Source organism: Hemiscyllium ocellatum, chromosome 6 (genome assembly GCF_020745735.1).
Source record: "Hemiscyllium ocellatum isolate sHemOce1 chromosome 6, sHemOce1.pat.X.cur, whole genome shotgun sequence".
NCBI lineage: Eukaryota > Metazoa > Chordata > Chondrichthyes > Orectolobiformes > Hemiscylliidae > Hemiscyllium > Hemiscyllium ocellatum.
The window spans coordinates 100,860,727-100,878,270 of record NC_083406.1 but is presented as its reverse complement, the minus strand read 5'-3'; the positions used below and the strand labels follow the sequence as shown (position 1 = coordinate 100,878,270).

The 17,544-nt window shown below is 47.1% G+C and overlaps 1 protein-coding gene across 2 annotated transcripts in view; it reads right to left on the bottom strand.

Moving 5' to 3' along the window:
* LOC132816510 (NACHT and WD repeat domain-containing protein 2-like) overlaps positions 1–16,848 on the bottom strand; it is a 43,126-nt gene extending 26,278 nt beyond the window's left edge. The window contains exons 1-3 of one of the 2 annotated variants that reach the window (XM_060826195.1): positions 16,345–16,848; positions 14,780–14,868; positions 7,374–7,490 (exon numbers count right to left, since the gene is read on the bottom strand). In XM_060826195.1, the coding sequence (XP_060682178.1) occupies positions 7,374–7,490; positions 14,780–14,868; positions 16,345–16,465 (327 nt within the window). In that variant the 5' untranslated portion in view covers positions 16,466–16,848. Of the gene's footprint in view, positions 1–7,373; positions 7,491–14,779; positions 14,869–15,760; positions 15,832–16,344 lie in introns of those variants that run through there. The other variant, XM_060826196.1, reaches the window with a different exon arrangement.
* Positions 16,849–17,544: the final 696 nt, after the last annotated feature.

Sequence of the window (17,544 nt, the reverse complement as noted above, 5' to 3'; positions counted from 1 at the left end):
CATGTGGGCTCACCAATTTCTTTAACTATGCCTCTATAGCATTATACATTAATGAGATAATGCATCATTAAGCTTTCATGCTCTACATATTATAAAGGAAAGTAAATGACACACCTAAACATCCAGTTTTACATATGGCTGCCATTCACAGCCTTCAACATTTGCTGGCAGAGTTTGAAGATGGTTATTTCAATTGGGAAGAGGCTTTTTTGCAACAGTTTCCTGGCTAAATTTTATTTGCATACGAGCAATACACTGGTCTCCCACAGCATGGGGCCTGTGCCTATTGCAGGTATTGGTTGGAATCTTGTGCCCTCTCTTTGCGAGTTTTGGGGCAGGAGAGTGATGGGTGACAGATCTGTGAACTTATGTTTTCATTTGTCTACAATTCTGCGAAACAAATAAGACAGCCTGTTTAACAGTGTACATGGGGAGAGACAGCACTCTGACCCTGCAATGATTGGACAACAAAAACCTCTTCTTTTTCTGTTAAAAAAGCAATCCTCACTTATTTTGACAATAGGGTGAGGTCTTTCTGCCAGACTGTATCTGATCATAATAAAACCCCTATCATTAGTCTCACCAGAAGTTTCTGGTGCACAATGGTTATTAACAATCAGATGTCTCATAATTGTCTGATATCTTTAAGAATCGTAGAATTATACACTTATTCTTATACATTTTAAGAATCATACTCTACACAAGAGGCCCTTCAACACATCAACTCTGTACCCACAAAGCTACACTAGTCCCACCTACTTTGACTTGGCTCATGGCCTTAAATGCATTTCAAGTTTTAATCCAAGTAAAGAATGTCAGGCTACCTACTTTGACTAGTCTCCCAGGCAGAGCATTCTAGACCTCCACCACACTTTGAGTAAAAACTCTCTTTTCCTCAAATCCCCTCTAAACTTTGTGCCTTTCATTTAAAAATTATGCCCCCTTGTTATTGATGTTTCAGTGAAGGGGAACAGCTGCCTTTGATTCACCCTGTCTATGCCAGTCTGTATGACGCGAAGCCGACCGACAGCGCGGCCTCCCAGTCGTTCCTGTCGTCTATCACGGAGGTCTTAGACGACAGAACACGCGAGAGGCTGGACCAGCCGCTATCTCTGGACGAGCTGACCAAGGCCCTCGAGTCCTTCGAAAAGAATAAAACTCCCGGAAGCGACGGCTTACCGATCGAGCTCTATTCCGCTCAGTGGGACTTGATTGGCCAGGACCTGCTGGAGGTGTATGTCAGTGTGCTTCAGGCGGGTACCATGAACGAATCCATGAGGAAAGGCATCATCACCCTCATCTACAAGTGGAAGGGGGAGAGGGAGGAACTCAAAAATTGGAGACCGATCACACTGTTGAATGCGGATTACACAATCCTGTCAAAGGTAATCGCCAACCCGGTCAGGTCTGCTCTGGGGTCGGTGATTCACCCCGACCAAACCTGTGCTGTGCCGGGCATGAAGATCGCTGAGAGTCTCGCACTCCTCAGAAATACGATCGCCTACGTGCAGGACAGAGGGTTGGACGCCTGCCTGATCAGCCTGGACCAGGAGAAAGCCTTTGACAGGATATCACACAGGTATATGAGAGATGTTCTCTCCAAAATGGGCTTTGGGGAGGGAATCTGCAATTGGATCAGACTGCTCTACACCAACATCGTCAGTGCAGTCTCAATCAATGGGTGGGAATCAGATAGCTTCCCAGTCAGATCTGGAGTCAGGCAGGGCTGCCCTCTCTCTCCTGCCTTGTTTGTGTGCTGCATAGAACCATTTGCCGAGTCCATCAGGAAGGATGCGAGCCTGAGAGGGGTGACTATTCCGGGCAGCGGGGGCCTGCAGGTTAAGGCCTCCCTGTACATGGATGACGTCGCCGTTTTCTGCTCGGATCCGCTGTCCGTGCGCAGACTCATGTGCATTTGTGACCAGTTCGAATGGGCCTCGGGGGCCAAGGTAAACTGAGGCAAGAGCGAGGCCATGCTCTTCGGGAATTGGGCCGACCAATCCTCGATCCCCTTCACCGTCAGGACCGACCACCTGAAGGTGCTGGGTATTTGGTTCGGGGGGGGGGGCTGGGGCGTGCGCCAAGTCTTGGGAGGAGCGTATCAGTAAAGTGAGGCAGAAACTGGGCAGATGGAGGCTACGGTCGCTCTCCATCACGGGAAAAAACCAGGTCATCAGGTGTGAGGCACTGTCATCGCTGTTGTACGTGGCACAGGTCTGGCCTATTCCCAGAACCTGCGCCGCTGCAGTCACCCGGGCCATCTTCCAGTTCATATGGAGATCAAAGATGGACCGGGTCCGAAGGGACTCGCTATACAAAGATCTGGGCAACGGGGGAAAAAATACACCCAATGCCACCCTCACCCTGATGGCCACCTTTGTGTGTGGCTGCATCAAGCTGTGCGTGGATCCCCGGTACGCAAATACCAAGTGTCACTACGTACTGAGGTTCTACCTGTCCCCGGTGTTGCGAAGGATGGGCCTGGCCTCGCTGCCGCGGAACGCTCCGAGTAGTTGGACTGTTCCGTACCACCTGTCCTTCGTGGAGAAATTTTTGAAGAAAAACACCTTTGACCACAAGTCCATCAGGAAGCGGTCAGCACGTAGCATCCTTGAGACCCTTCGGGAAAAGGAGGGTGGATCCTGTTGAGTGGTTCCCTGAGCAGACTGTCAAAGCAATTTGGCAGAATGCCTCATCGCCAGAACTTTCCAACAAGCACCAAGACATGGCTTGGCTGGTGGTGAGAAGGGCTCTACCTGTGAGATCGTTTATGCACGCCCGGACTCTCAGCCGCACCGCACGCTGCCCTCTAAGTGGCTGTGGGGGGGGAAGAGACTGTCACACACCTCCTTCTGGAATGTGCCTATGCAGAGGAAGTCTGGAGAGGAATGCAGTGGCATTTGTTGAGGTTCGTCCCGAGCAGCGCCGTGACGCGGGACTCCGTGCTCTACAGCCTGTTCCCCGGGACGCACACCGAGACGAACATCAACTGCGCCTGGAGGATCATCAACTCGGTGAAGGACGCTCTCTGGGTGGTCCGAAACCTGTTGATCTTCCAGCTGAAGGAGTTGACCCCGACTGAGTGTTGCAGACTGGCACATTCCAAGGTCCAGGACTACGTGTTGAGGGACGCGCTGAAGCTTGGAGCAGCTGCCGCCAAGGCGCGGTGGGGAAAGACCACCGTTTAACATCTGCCTGTCTAAAGAAGAACGGGGGCCCTGCAGTCATTTGGGCTCTGCTGACGCCTCAGCTCAATATGTGAGTGAGAAATGCACAGATCTGTATGTAATAATGAAAATTCTGAGCTGTGTATGTAAATGTTGACATATGTATGGTATTACCGAATGTACAGTGTATTAAATATTTTATGAATATCTTATGAATAAAGTATATTTTTGAAATTAAAAAAAAAGGTCAGATCCACCGACGTCAAGCTGGTGTTCTTCTCTGACCACTGCCTCCTGTTGGCCGACTGTCACCTACAGGACGATCAGCAGGCTGGTAAGGGAACATGGGAGCTGAACACAAAGCTGTTGACCCTGGGAAACATTGAGGAGCTCAAGAGGGACTACGCAGGTTGGAGAACAGTGAAGCCCCTCTTTGTGTCCCCAGCGGACTGGTGGGAAACATTAAATGGGAACATCAAGAGGTTCTTCATCCTCAAAGGTGTTCAGGAGGTGAGAGAGAGGCGGGGAAAACTGTCCCAGCTCCAGGAAAGTATGCAGAACCTGCTCCTGCTGCAGACGATGGGGGTCGATGTCACAGAGGACCTCAAGGAGGTGAAGGGCCAGCAAGCCTCGCTCTTTGCCTCGGAGGCATCCAAGATAATCTTCCGGTCCAGGGTCCACTCGGTGGAGCAGGACGAGACATGCTCACGTTTCTTCTTCCAGAAGGTGCACAAAGAGAGCTCTGTGCTCAGCAGCCTGAAGGAAGAAGACGGCTCGACAACGTCATCTCAGGCTGACGTCATGAGGATCAGTAAATCCTTCTATGCCAGTCTGTATGACGTGAAGCCGACCGACAGCACGGCCTCCCAGTCGTTCCTGTCCTCTATCATTTAGGTCTTAGATGACAGAACATGCGAGAGGCTGGACCAGCCGCTATCTCTGGACCAAGACCCTCGAGTCCTTCGAAAAGAATAAAACTCCCGGAAGCAACGGCTTACCGATCGAGCTCTATTCCGCTCTGTGGGACTTGATCGGCCAGGACCTGCTGGAGGTGTATGTCAGTATGCTTCGGCCAGGTACCATGAGTGAATCCATGAGGAAAGGCATCATCACCCTTATCTACAAGCGGAAGGGGGAGAGGGAGGAACTCAAAAATTGGAGACCAATCTCACCATTGAATGTGGATTACAAAATTCTCTCAAAAGGTAATCACCAACCGGGTCAGGTCTGCTCTGGGGTCGGTGAATCACTCTGACCAAACCTGTGCTGTGCCGGGCAGGAAAATTGCTGAGAGTTTCGCACTCCTCAGGGACACGATCGTCTACGTGCAGGACAGAGGGTTGGACACCTGCCTGATCAGCCTGGACCAGGAGAAAGCCTTTGACAGGATATCACACAGGTATATGAGAGATGTTCTCTCCAAAATGGGCTTTGGGGAGGGAATCTGCAATTGGATCAGACTGCTCTACACCAACATTGTCAGTGCAGTCTCAATCAATGGGTGGGAATCAGATAGTTTCCCAGTCAGATCTGGAGTCAGGCAGGGCTGCCCTCTTTCTCCTGCTTTGTTTATGTGCTGCATAGAGCCCTTTGCCAAGTCCATCAGGAAGGACGCGAGCCTGAGAGGGGTGACTATTCCTGGCAGCGGGGGCCTGCAGGTTAAGGCCTCCCTGTACATGGATGACGTCGCCGTTTTCTGCTCGGATCCGCTGTCCATGCACAGACTCATGTGCATATGTGACCAGTTCAAATGGGCCTCAGGGGCCAAGGTAAACCGAGGCACAAGCGAGGCCATGATCTTCGGGAACTGGGCCGATCAATCCTCGATCCCCTTCACCGTCAGGACCGACCACCTGAAGGTGCTGGGTATTTGGTTCGGGGGGGGCTGGGGCATGCACCAAGTCTTGGGAGGAGCATATCAGCAAAATGAGGCAGAAACTGGGCAGATGGAAGCTACGGTCGCTCTCCATCGTGGGAAAAAACCTGGTCATCAGGTGTGAGGCACTGTCATTGCTGTTATACGTGGCACAGGCCTGGCCTATTCCCAGAACCTGTGCCGCTGCAGTCACCCGGGCCATCTTCCAGTTTATATAGAGTTCAAAGATGGACCGGGTCTGAAGGGACTAGCTGTACAAAGATCTGGGCAACGGGGAAAAAAATACACCCAATGCCACCCTCACCCTGATGGCCACCTTTGTATGTGGCTGCATCAAGCTGTGCGTGGATTCACAATACACAAACACCAAGTGTCACTACGTATTGAGGTTCTACCTGTCCCCGGTGTTGCGAAGGATGGGCCTGGCCTCGCTTTAGTAGTTGGACCATTCTGTATCATCTGCCCTTCGTGGAGAAGTTTATGAAGAAAAACACCTTTGACCACAAGTCCATCAGGAAGTGGTCAGCACGTAGTGTCCTTGAGACCCTTCGGGAAAAGGAGAGCGCGGATCCTGTCGAGTGGTTCCCTGAGCAGACTGTCAAAGTCATTTGGCAGAATGCCTCATCGCCAGAACTTTCCAACAAGCACCAAGACATGGCTTGGCTGGTGGTGAGAAGGGCTCTGCCTGTGAGATCCTTTATGCACGCCTGGACTCTCAGCCGCACTGCACGCTGCCCTCGAAGCGGCTGAGGGGGGGGGGGGGAAAACGAGACTGTCACACACCTCCTTCTGGAATGTGCCTATGCAGAAGAAGTCTGGAGAGGAATGCAGTGGTGTTTGTTGAGGTTCATCCCGAGCAGCGCCGGGCTCTACGGTCTGTTCCCCAGGACGCACATCGAGACGAACATCAACTGTGCCTGGAGGATCATCAACTCGGTGAAGGACGCTCTCTGGGCGGTCCAAAACCTGTTGATCTTCCAGGTGAAGGAGTTGACCCCAACTGAGTGCTGCAGAATGGCACATTCTAAGGTCCAGGACTACGTGTTGAGGAATACGCTGAAGCTTGGGGCAGCTGCCGCCAAGGCGCGGTGGGGAAAGACCACCGTGTAACGTCTGCCTGCGTAAGAAGGACAGGGGGCCCACGCAGTCTTTTGGGCTCCGCTGACGCCTCAGCTAAATATGGATGGTAAACCTGAATATATTAATTCCGATCTCTGTATGTAAAGAAATACAAGGTGCGCCTATGAATGGCACCACCAATTGTACAGATCATCAAAATATTTTATGAATAAAGTATATTTTTGAAATTAAAAAAAATCTACCCATAATAACTCCAGATGTCAGCCACAACTACATCCATACCATGCTCTTACTTCTGAGTCACAAAATTCCAGGTTCAAGTCCCACTCCACTATGGAGCACAAGAATCAAGGCTGACACTCTAGTGTTGTGCAGAGGGAGTGCTGCACTGTTGGAGACACTATTTCTCAGATGAGATACTAAATCAAGGCCACACCTGCTGTCTCGAGTGTACATCAAGGATTCTGTGAATATTTTAGGGAAAAGTAGGGAGTTATCTCCTGGACAATAATAACCTTTGAGTTGACATCACAAAAACAATTTGTCTGCCATTTGCTGCAGGTGGTAGTTTGTTGTGCACAGATTGGCTGGTGTGCTTCCTACATTACAACAGTGATTACGTTTCAAAATTACTCCTTTGGCTGTAATAAGTGTTTTGAGGTGACAGTGGCATGCAGAGGTGTTCTATAAATTTGTTTTTTGTTCCTTTTGAAGCAGCTGTACAATCAGGCAGCACCTGATGAAATATTTGGTTAATTCCATGCAGGCAAACGGAATGAGACCCCTTCTGTAGCAACTCCAGAATCAACTCTCCCTATACGCCAATATTTTCTCCACTACCAGTGAAGGAATCAGATCACAAGCATCCCTGCTCCAGCCCATTTCCCTCTGACATTTCGGTATTTATGTTTGTTCATAACATCAATTAGGGCATTTTCAACAATGCCCCTGATATCAATATTGTCAAATGGTGCTTTTACAGGCGAAAGAATTATGACCTCAGGCTAACCAAGCGGCTGCAGTACATGCACCTATCCCTGTACAGATAGATCATTTCACGTAATTATTGAATTCACACATGTCCTGTAATGCAAAGATATCATTACTAGAGCAGTAGAAATAAAGTCACGAATAGAGAAGTGCAACTTTAATCATCCACATCCACTGCCCGATTACGGTGTCATTGTCTGATTGGTATTAATTTTGTAACTACCTGACGTGTAATCAATTTGCATTTTCCGATTACTCACCGCAAAGCACGGCCCAGCAGAAAACTTTAAACATTCATCCAGCAGCTTCATCCGGAGTTTCCGGACACTAGCATCGTGGACATCATCTGGATCCACTCCAATGTACATATCGACTGCCTGCAGATTGGACACATAATGACATCACTTCCTTCCAGACACATAGGACAAACATAGAGCTCTGCTTCTCTAAACTTTCACATCTTTACCATTCTCAGGATTCCCGAATTAGTCTAGGCTTGATTCCAAAAGGTCAACAATTCTCTTCTAGCCAACCCGTTGGCTGTTCTTCATGTAGAAACCTGGAATCCTGGGAATGGATGGAGTTTGGTATTATGGGATGGGGTTGGGGGCAGGATGATCATAGAGGACACACACATTTCACAGTCTGCTTATTTGTCAATAATAAGATCCCTGCCTGGAGTGAGCCTGATAGGGTTCTCTCCCAGACATACAGGAAGGAGATTCCAAGATATTGGGCAGGGAGCCAGTTGGAGTTGGGGATGCCCCTTACCCTGGGGACTCTGTGTTTCAAACAGAAGGGAACTGATAAAGAGGAGGGAGTTGACAGAGGAGCTGAGGGGAGAAGCAGGCTGCTCTCCTCCAGACTTAGAGACAGTGCACTGCTTCACCTTGTCCCCAAAACCCTCCTTAGATCCCTTCAGCTGCCGGGTTTCCTGATATCTGTAAAACAGATTGTATCAGAGACCCAGCAGCCCCAGTATCTTACTGACATTATCAACCCTCTTTCTGGCAGCAGATTGGGTGGCTATCCCTTGCTGAAAACGTGTTGCTGGTTAAAGCACAGCAGGTTAGGCAGCATCCAAGGAACAGGAAATTCGACGTTTCGGGCCAGAGCCCTTCATCAGGAATGAGGAGAGGGTGCCAAGCAGGCTAAGATAAAAGGTAGGGAGGAGGGACTTGGGGGAGGGGCAATGGAGATGTGATAGGTGGAAGGAGGTCAAGGTGAGGGTGATAAGCCGGAGTGGGGTGGGGGCGGAGAGGTCAGGAAGAAGATTGCAGGTTAGGAGGGCGGTGCTGAGTTCAAGGGAATCGACTGAGACAAGGTAGGGGGAGGGGAAATGAGGAAACTGGAGAAATCTGAGTTCATCCCTTGTGGCTGGAGGGTTCCCAGGCGGAGGATGAGGCGCTCTTCCTCCAACCGTCGTGTTGTTATGGTCTGGCGATGGAGGAGTCCAAGGATCTGCATGTCTTCGGTGGAGTGGGTGGGAGAGTTAAAGTGTTGAGCCACGGGGTGGTTGGGTTGGTTGGTCTGGGCGTCCCAGAGGTGTTCCCTGAAGCGTTCTGCAAGCAGGCGGCCTGTCTCCCCAATATAGAGGAGGCCACATCGGGTGCAGCGGATGCAATAGATGATGTGTGTGGAGGTGCAGGTGAATTTGTGGCGGATATGGAAGGATCCCTTGGGGCCTTGGAGAGAAGTAAGGGAGGAGGTGTGGGCGCAAGTTTTACATTTCCTGCGGTTGCAGGGGAAGGTGCCGGGAGTGGAGGTTGTGTTGGTGGGGGGTGTGGACCTGACGAGGGAGTCACGAAGGGAGTGGTCTTTGCGGAACGCTGATAGGGGAGGGGAGGGAAATATATCATTGGTGGTGGGGTCTGTTTGGAGTTGGCGGAAATGACGGCGGATGACATTTTGGACAGCACGGTGGCACAGTGGTTAGCACTGCTGCCTCACAGCGCCAGGGACCTGGGTTCAATTCCCGCCTCAGGCGACTGACTGTGTGGAGTTTGCACGTTCTCCCCGTGTCTGCGTGGGTTTCCTCCGGGTGCTCCGGTTTCCTCCCACAGTCCAAAGATGTGCGGGTCAGGTGAATTGGCCATGCTAAATTGCCTGTAGTGTTAGGTAAGGGATATATGTTGGGGTATGGGTGGGTTGTGCTTCGGCGGGTCGGTGTGGACTTGTTGGGCCGAAGGGCCTGTTTCCACACTGTAAGTAATCTAATCTAATCTAATGATACGCTGTATACGGAGGTTGGCCGGGAGTGGAGGTTGGGTTGGTGGGGGGTGTACGGGGTGTTCCATATCCGCCACAAATTCACCTGCACCTCCACACACATCATCTATTGCATCCGCTGCACCCGATGTGGCCTCCTCTATATTGGGGAGACAGGCCGCCTGCTTGCGGAACGCTTCAGAGAACACCTCTGGGACGCCCGGACCAACCAACCCAACCACCCCGTGGCTCAACACTTTAACTCTCCCACCCACTCCACCGAGGACATGCAGATCCTTGGACTCCTCCATCGCCAGACCATAGCAACACGACGGTTGGAGGAAGAGCGCCTCATCTTCCGCCTGGGAACCCTCCAGCCACAAGGGATAAACTCAGATTTCTCCAGTTTCCTCATTTCCCCTCCCCCCACCTTGTCTCATTCGATTCCCTCGAACTCAGCACCGCCCTCCTAACCTGCAATCTTCTTCCTGATCTCTCCGCCCCCACCCCACTCCGGCCTATCACCCTCACCTTGACCTCCTTCCACCTATCACATCTCCATTGCCCCTCCCCCAAGTCCCTCCTCCCTACCTTTTATCTTAGCCTGCCTGGCACCCTCTCCTCATTCCTGATGAAGGGCTCTGGCCCGAAACGTCGAATTTCCTGCTCCTTGGATGCTGCCTAACCTGCTGTGCTTTAACCAGCAACACCTTTTCAGCTCTGATCTCCAGCATCTGCAGACCTCACTTTTTACTGTCTATCCCTTGCCCTGCCTCCGTTAAACCTGGGAGTGGGCGAATTGACGTTGGGTTGTAATGTTTGAAATTGTGCCATCCAACCAGACTTCAATGCACTGGGTTAACATGTGATAGCTTTAAAGCTGACCTTGGACGTGCTGCAGCATGAGCAGCGGTCGGGGTCTGGACACTGTTAATGTGCAAGATGTGGACATGGGCAGACTTTGCAATGAAGTGGATACACTTGGATAAGGAGAGGATGGAATCAGTGCCAAAGGAATTGAGTTTTGGAGGGAACCGAGACAGTGGGATGGCATTGTTTGCCAACTGTTTCGGGGAGATTGTGGCTGCTCACGGGAGACTGAAAGTCAGATTGAAGAGAGATAGAGCACCAAGCGCTAGCTGTTTTCCACTCCAATGCTTGGCTTCATTCTGCCTCAGCTTATGTGCTGCTATCCAACCTTTTGCCAGCTCTAATGTTGGACTATTCCAAAGCATTTCTGACCAGTCTCCCAGGTTTTACCCTCCATGAAAATCAAGCAAATGCTGTTCTCCATGTCTTAATTCACCGCAAGTCTCTCTTCCCATTGACAGGTTAAGTCAGTGCGCAAAAGGTTAGCAAATGGACTATAATGTGGGAAAATGGGAAGTTATTCGTTTTGGAAATGAAAGCAAAAGAACAGATTATTATTTAAATGGAGAAAAACTGCAGAAAGCTACAACACAAAGGAATTTGGGGATACTTGTATATGAAACAAAAGCTAGCACACAGGGATTTGGGAAGTCTAATGGAATATTGGTCTGTATTTCAAGGGAAGAGGGAAGTCTTACTGAAACTGTACAATGTCTTGGTGAGACCACATCTGGAGTACTATAAGCAGTTTTGCTCCCCTTGTTTAAGAAAAGGTGTTATTTTGTTGGAGGCAGTTTGTATAATGTTCACTAGGAGGATTCTAGGTATAAAGGGATTATCTTATGAGCAAAGATTGAACAGGTTTGGACTCTACTCACTGGAGTATAAAAGAATGAGAGGTGATAGAACACAGAACAGAGAATGTTACAGCGCAGTACAGGCTCTTCGGCCCTCGATGTTGCGCCGCCCTGTGAAAATAATCTGATGCCTATCTAACCTACACCATTCTATTATTATCCATATGTATATCAATGCCCATTTAAATGACCTTAACGTTGGTGAATCTATTACTGTTGCAGGCAGGCCGTTCCACGCCCCTACTACTCAGAGTGAAGAAACTACCTCTGATATCTGTCCTAAATCTATCATCCCTCAATTTAAAGCTATGTCCCCTCCTGTTAGCCTTCACCATCCGAGGAAAAAGGCTCTCCCTGCCCTCCCCCATCTCACCCTCTGATTTAACTTACATGTCTTGATCAAGTCACCTCTCAACCTTCATCTCTCCAACGAAAACAACCTCAGTTCCCTCAGCCTTTCCTCGTGAGACCTTCCTTCCATACCAGGCAACATCCTAGTAAATTTCCTCTGAACCCTTTCCAAAGCTTCCACATCCTTCCTTTAATGCGGTGAACAGAACTGCACACAATACCCCAGGGTTCGGCCTTAGCAGTGCCTTATGCAGCTGAAGCATGACCTCGTGACACCGAAACTCAATGCCCCCTAACCAATAAACACCAACACACCATATGCCTTTTAACAATCCTATCAAATGGAGTGGCAACTTTCAGGGATTTATGCACAGGACACCAAGATCTCTCTGTTCATCTACACTGCCAAGAATTTTATCATTAGCCCAGTACTCTGCATCCCTGTTATTTCTTTTGAAGTGAACTACTTCACACTTTTGCACATTAAACTCCATTTGCCACTTCTCAGCCCAGCTCTGCATCTGATCTATGTCCCTCTGTAACCCACAATATCCTTTGGCACTATCCACTCTGCCTACCTTAGTGCCATCTGCAAATTTACTAACCCATTCTTCTACGCCCACATCCAAATCATTTATAAAAATGACAAACAGCAGTGGCCCCAAAACAGATCCTTGTGGCACACCCACAGGTTACTGAGCTCCAGGATGAACACTTCCCATCAACCACCACCCTCTGTTTTCTTTCAGCTAGCCAATATTTGATCCAAACCACTACATCACCTTCAATCCCGAAACTCCGCATTTTGTGCAATAGCCTACTGTGTGGAACCTTATCAAATGCCTTACTGAAGTCCATATACACCACATCAACTGCGTTACCTTCATCCACCTGTTTCGTCACCTTCTCGAAGAACTCAAGAGGCATGACCTACCCTTCACAAAACCGTGTTGATGATCCCTAATTAAATTATTCCTTTCCAGATGATTATAAATTCTATCATTGAAATAGATAGCATTCTTAAGGGGTTTGAGAGGGTAGATGCTGAGAAGATGTTTCCTCTCATGGAAGAGTCCAGGACCAGAGGGTATAGTCTCAGAATAAAGGGACACCAATTTAAGACTGAGAGGAGGAGGAATTTCTTCTAAGGGTTGAGAGTCTTTGAAACTCCTTGAGATACACAGAAGTGTACTGGAATACTTCCTACTTGCCTGGATGGGTGCAGCGCCAACAACACTCAAGAAACCTGACACCGTCCAGGTCAAAGCAACCTACTTGATTGGCATCACATCCACAAACATTCAATCCCTCCACCATTGATGCATCATTGTGTAATATCTACAAAATGCACTTCAAAAATTCACCAAGGCTCCTTTAAACCATTCACAACCACTATCACCTAGAAGGCCAATGGCATCTGATACATGTGAACATCACCATCTCTGGAAGTTCCTCTCCAAGCTACTCGCCATCCTGACTTGGAAATATATCACTGTTCCTTCACTTTCACCGGGTCAAAATTCTGAAATTCCCTCCCTAAGGACATTGTGGGTCAACCTACAGCACATGGACTGAAGTGGTTCAAGGAGGCAGCTCACCATTACCTTCTCAAGGGCAACTAAGGATGACAACAAATGGTAGGCAGCCAGTGATTCCCACATCTCACAAGGCAATTTTTTAAAATGTTCGAATGGATAAAATCTCAGTAAGAACACCAAACCATCAATTTGTCCAATTGATTGTTAGCCACGATAAAAAAAATAGCAATTCACACCAGGATTCTTCACTAATATAAGAGCAGTGAAAAGAGAGAATTTCAAGATTATGCAACTTAAATTGTACCCCTAAACTAACCAAAACACACATGGTCACTCACAATGAAGACAGACAAAAGACAAATAATTTAACACATGCATTATGGCTGGAGAAGAAGGTAGATAGGATAAACAAAATTCCAAAAATCAGGAGTCCAGTCCCATATGGTGGAAAGACATTTTTCTCATAGACCTGTAGAGTTTTGTAATGATGACACACTGTTGTTTGCACATGACAGTCATTAGTGGACAGGGTGGTGTCTGGCACACTGCCTTCATTAGTCAGAACACTGATTGTAGAAGTTAGAATGTCATGTTGCAGCTGTACAGGACATTAGTGAGGTCACTTTTAGAATACTGTGCACAATTCAGGTTGCCTCTCTATAGGAGGAATCTCATTAAACTTAAGAGGTGGCAGAAAATATTTACAAGGATGTTGCCAGGACTGGAAGGTTTAAGTTATAATAACAGGTTGAATAGGCTGGAGCATTTTTGCCCCGAGTGTTGGAAGCTGAAAGGTGACTTTAAAGAGATTTATAAAATCATGAGGGACTGGGGGATACAGTAAGTAGATTTTTTGCCAGAGTGGGGGAGTCCAAAACTAGAGGGCATAGGTTTAAGGTGAGAGGGGAAAAGATTCAAAAAGGACCTAAGGGTACATTTTTTACACAGAGGGTAGTGCGTGTACGGAATGAGCTGCCAGAGGAAGTGCTGGAGGCAGGTATGATTACAACATTTAAAAGGCATCTGGAATGGTACATAATAGGAAGAGTTGCGAGGGATACGGTCCAAATGCTGGCAAATGGGGCTGGGTCAGATTTTTGTTGCAACCATTCTGAAGAAGGGTTACTGGACTTTTAATGTTAACTCCGATTTCTCTCCACAGATGCTCCTAGGCCTGCTGCGGTTTTCCAGTAATTTCTATTTTTGTTTCAGATTTTCAGCATCTGCAGTTCTTTTGGATTTTTAAAAAAAATTGAGTCTATATTTTCTGGAATTTTGGAGAAGAAACTTCAAGGTTTTGAATGTAAACTAAAACAAAAGAACTGTGGATGCTGGATATTTAAATAAACAAAAACAGAAATTTCAGAAGAAACTCAGCTGGTCTGGCAGCATTTTAAGTCCAGTGACCCCTTTGAAGGTGCTTGATAGAGTGAACGCTGAAGGACTGTTTCTCTTAGTTAGGGTCAAGAAATCCAAAACATAGGGGGCATTGTTTCAGGAATAACATGTCAATCATTTAGAACTCAGATGAAGAGAAATTACTACACTCAAAGGTTTGTGGATACGCCATTATTGATTACATTTATAACTGGGATAGAAAGATCTTTGATGTTTCGGGGAATCAAGAGATATGGAGAAGGGGCTGGAAAAAGGAGTTGAAGCCCTAGAGCAGGCACAATTGCATTGGATGATTGTAGGCTTGATGGGCAAAAGGTCTGCTATAGCCATTATTTCTTGTGACTACACTTTAAAAGTACTGAGGTTCTGATAGGTGCTATATAAATGCAAGTCTTTCCAGATTCCTCCTTTATTAAACCTCCCCAGTTAGCTTTCAATGGTTACCTGGAACTCTAGTCCATGTTTATGTCGACAGTATTCTCGTAATTTTGGATAAACACCTTCCCTCAATGCCTTTCTCTCAGCTTCTGTATCTGAAAAACAAGGTACATTAAGTACAATGGCAACAATGTTTGTGGGTGCCAGCATTAGTGAAATTAAACAGAAACCTTATTTACAAAATGCAAAGATATCAGAATAATGGAGGATGCAACTGATGAATATTGAAGACGAGAATGAAAAAAACAGAAAATAAATTAGAAATTATATACTATTATTTTAAATAAATAATATTAAAAACAAAAGAACTGTGGGTGCTGGAGATCTGAACAAACAAAAACAGAAATTTCAGAAGTAACTCGGCAGGTCTGGCAGCGTCTGTGGAGAGAAAACAGTCAGCATTTTTAGTCCAGTGACCCCTTTGAAGGTGCTTGATAGAGTGAAATTTGTGGGGATTTTCTTGAGACATTCCACGGAATAAACCAATTGCTCAGCGTAGCACTGAATCTTCAGGCTAGGGACAGAAATGCCTTAATAAAAACAGCAAACACTGGAGAAACTCAGCAAGACTGGCATAATCTGTGGACAGAGAAAAACAAGAGTTAATGTTTGCCTGCAATTCAATACCTAACTCTGCAGCCCGGTCACTATATATCCCTTGACCATCATCAAAATAAATTCCCACTTTGCTTTGCTCTAATTTATATTCACCCATTACACTGTGCTGTAACATCTCCTGGTCAAACAATGTCTTGGTTTCAATATTCTTATCCTTTCACAAAGCCCTTGGTATCTGTGTAATCTCCAGCAGTGCCACAACCCTCCAAGATGCCTGTAGTCATCTAATTTTAGAATCTTCTGCACTCCCTCGTATAGCTTCTTCACTGTTGGTGGTTTACCTTTCTGGTGCCAAGGTCCCAACCTCTGAGATGCTGCCATTACACATTTCTATCTCTTTTTCTTACACTAAGATTAAAACCTACTTACAGATCAGGTTTGTGGCCATCTCACTTGATCTCTCCCTAGGTAGTGGAGTCATATTTCGAATATTTTTAATATTGCTAGCAGCTTCCATGGAACATTTTATTACATTAAAAGCACAATATAAATTATTGCTATTTGTAGAATCTCTCTGTGCACAAAGTAGGCACCATATTTCCTACGTTACAAAAATGACAAAACGTAAACTTATTGGCTGAAACGCCACTGCAAGTTGTGAGCGGCGCTACATAAACGCAAGTTCATTTTCGTCTAGCAGTCACCTGTTGGTGGTAGTCTGAATCTATCCTGTACAGGACTGTACAATTGACTGTTCATGAAGTGAACAAGGCAAAATAATTAATAGCTACTTTTGGAGTCAACAATAACACGATACAAATAATTCCGAGGAAGGGTCACTGGACCCGAAACGTTTCCTTTGGTTTCTCTGCACAGATGCTACAAGACCTGCTGAGCTTTTCCAGCAACTTCTGTTTTTTGTTTCTAACTATACAATGCCATTTCAACTCGAAACAGAATAAACCACAAGACTTAAACTTTTAAGACAAAAAAGCCCCCTCGCATTCTTTTACCTTCTGGATTGCAACAGATGAATATCTGCACACATCTCGATGCCTGAGTTGTTGGGACGCGAGAGAAATAGGTGACCGGGTCATGGCCGGGAACATTAAACATCGGAGTGGGATTTTCCATTGCAGAAGGAGTCTCCGGCTGGGACCGCGCCCCGCAAAGCAGCCGGCCCAGAGTTGTTGAAGTTTGCAATGATCAGCTGCATAAAGCCATTTCTTGGTGAAAAAGCAGGTGCCGTTTGCTGAGGGATTGGAGATGGTCCCGTACAACACCCCCTTGTGGAACAACAATTCTCCTCAACATGAAACTGCGGAAATTTCAGCTTCATACCGGACCAGAGAGCCAGGGCAGAACATGAATATTGACAAACCGTGTAGACTCGAGTATGCGTATTCTGTTTTAGCAAGAATTCCGACATTGCAAGCTGTGTCTACACTAAAAATAATGCATTGGGACACCCGAAAAGTCCACGTTTCCTTATAATAATGTTTCAATACCCTTCTCACTGTCCCCGCTCCAATTTTACTTTCAGCCCCTTCCGCTGCGTCATTTATTTACAATTTGAATGCAAATATAAATTAAATATAGAAATTGCACAGCCTCCTGTCATTACAAGTTAGAGATTTCTAACGTGGTTTTATGCTAAAATGTTCCCATCCCGCAGAGGGTTAAATGGACAAAATGGAGAGGGGGTGGGGTGGTGTCCGGCTACAAGGATTGCCTCATAAACAACAAAGAATAGGAAATAAAACAAGGGGATTGCGGTATTCCCATGAGATTTATTCTAACCATTAAACCAGCAAATCCCACCAACGGGAGAGGGCTTACTGTTTCAAGATCACTTCTTCAAATCGAGGAATTATAAGAATGATTAGGAATCACACACCATCAGATTTTTAGAAAGTAGGATTAGTTGAATGGGATAAAAAGTGAGGTCTGCAGATGCTGGAGATCACAGCCGAAAATGTGTTGCTGGTTAAAGCACAGCAGGTTAGGCAGCATCCAAGGAACAGGAAATTCGACGTTTCGGGCATAAGCCCTTCATCAGGAATGAGGAGAGGGTGCCAGGCAGGTTAAGATAAAAGGTAGGGAAGAGGGATTTGGGGGGGGGGGGGGGGGCGATGGAGATGTGATAGGTGGAAGGAGGTCAAGGTGAGGGTGATAGGCCGGAGTGGGGTGGGGGCGGAGAGGTTAGGAAGAAG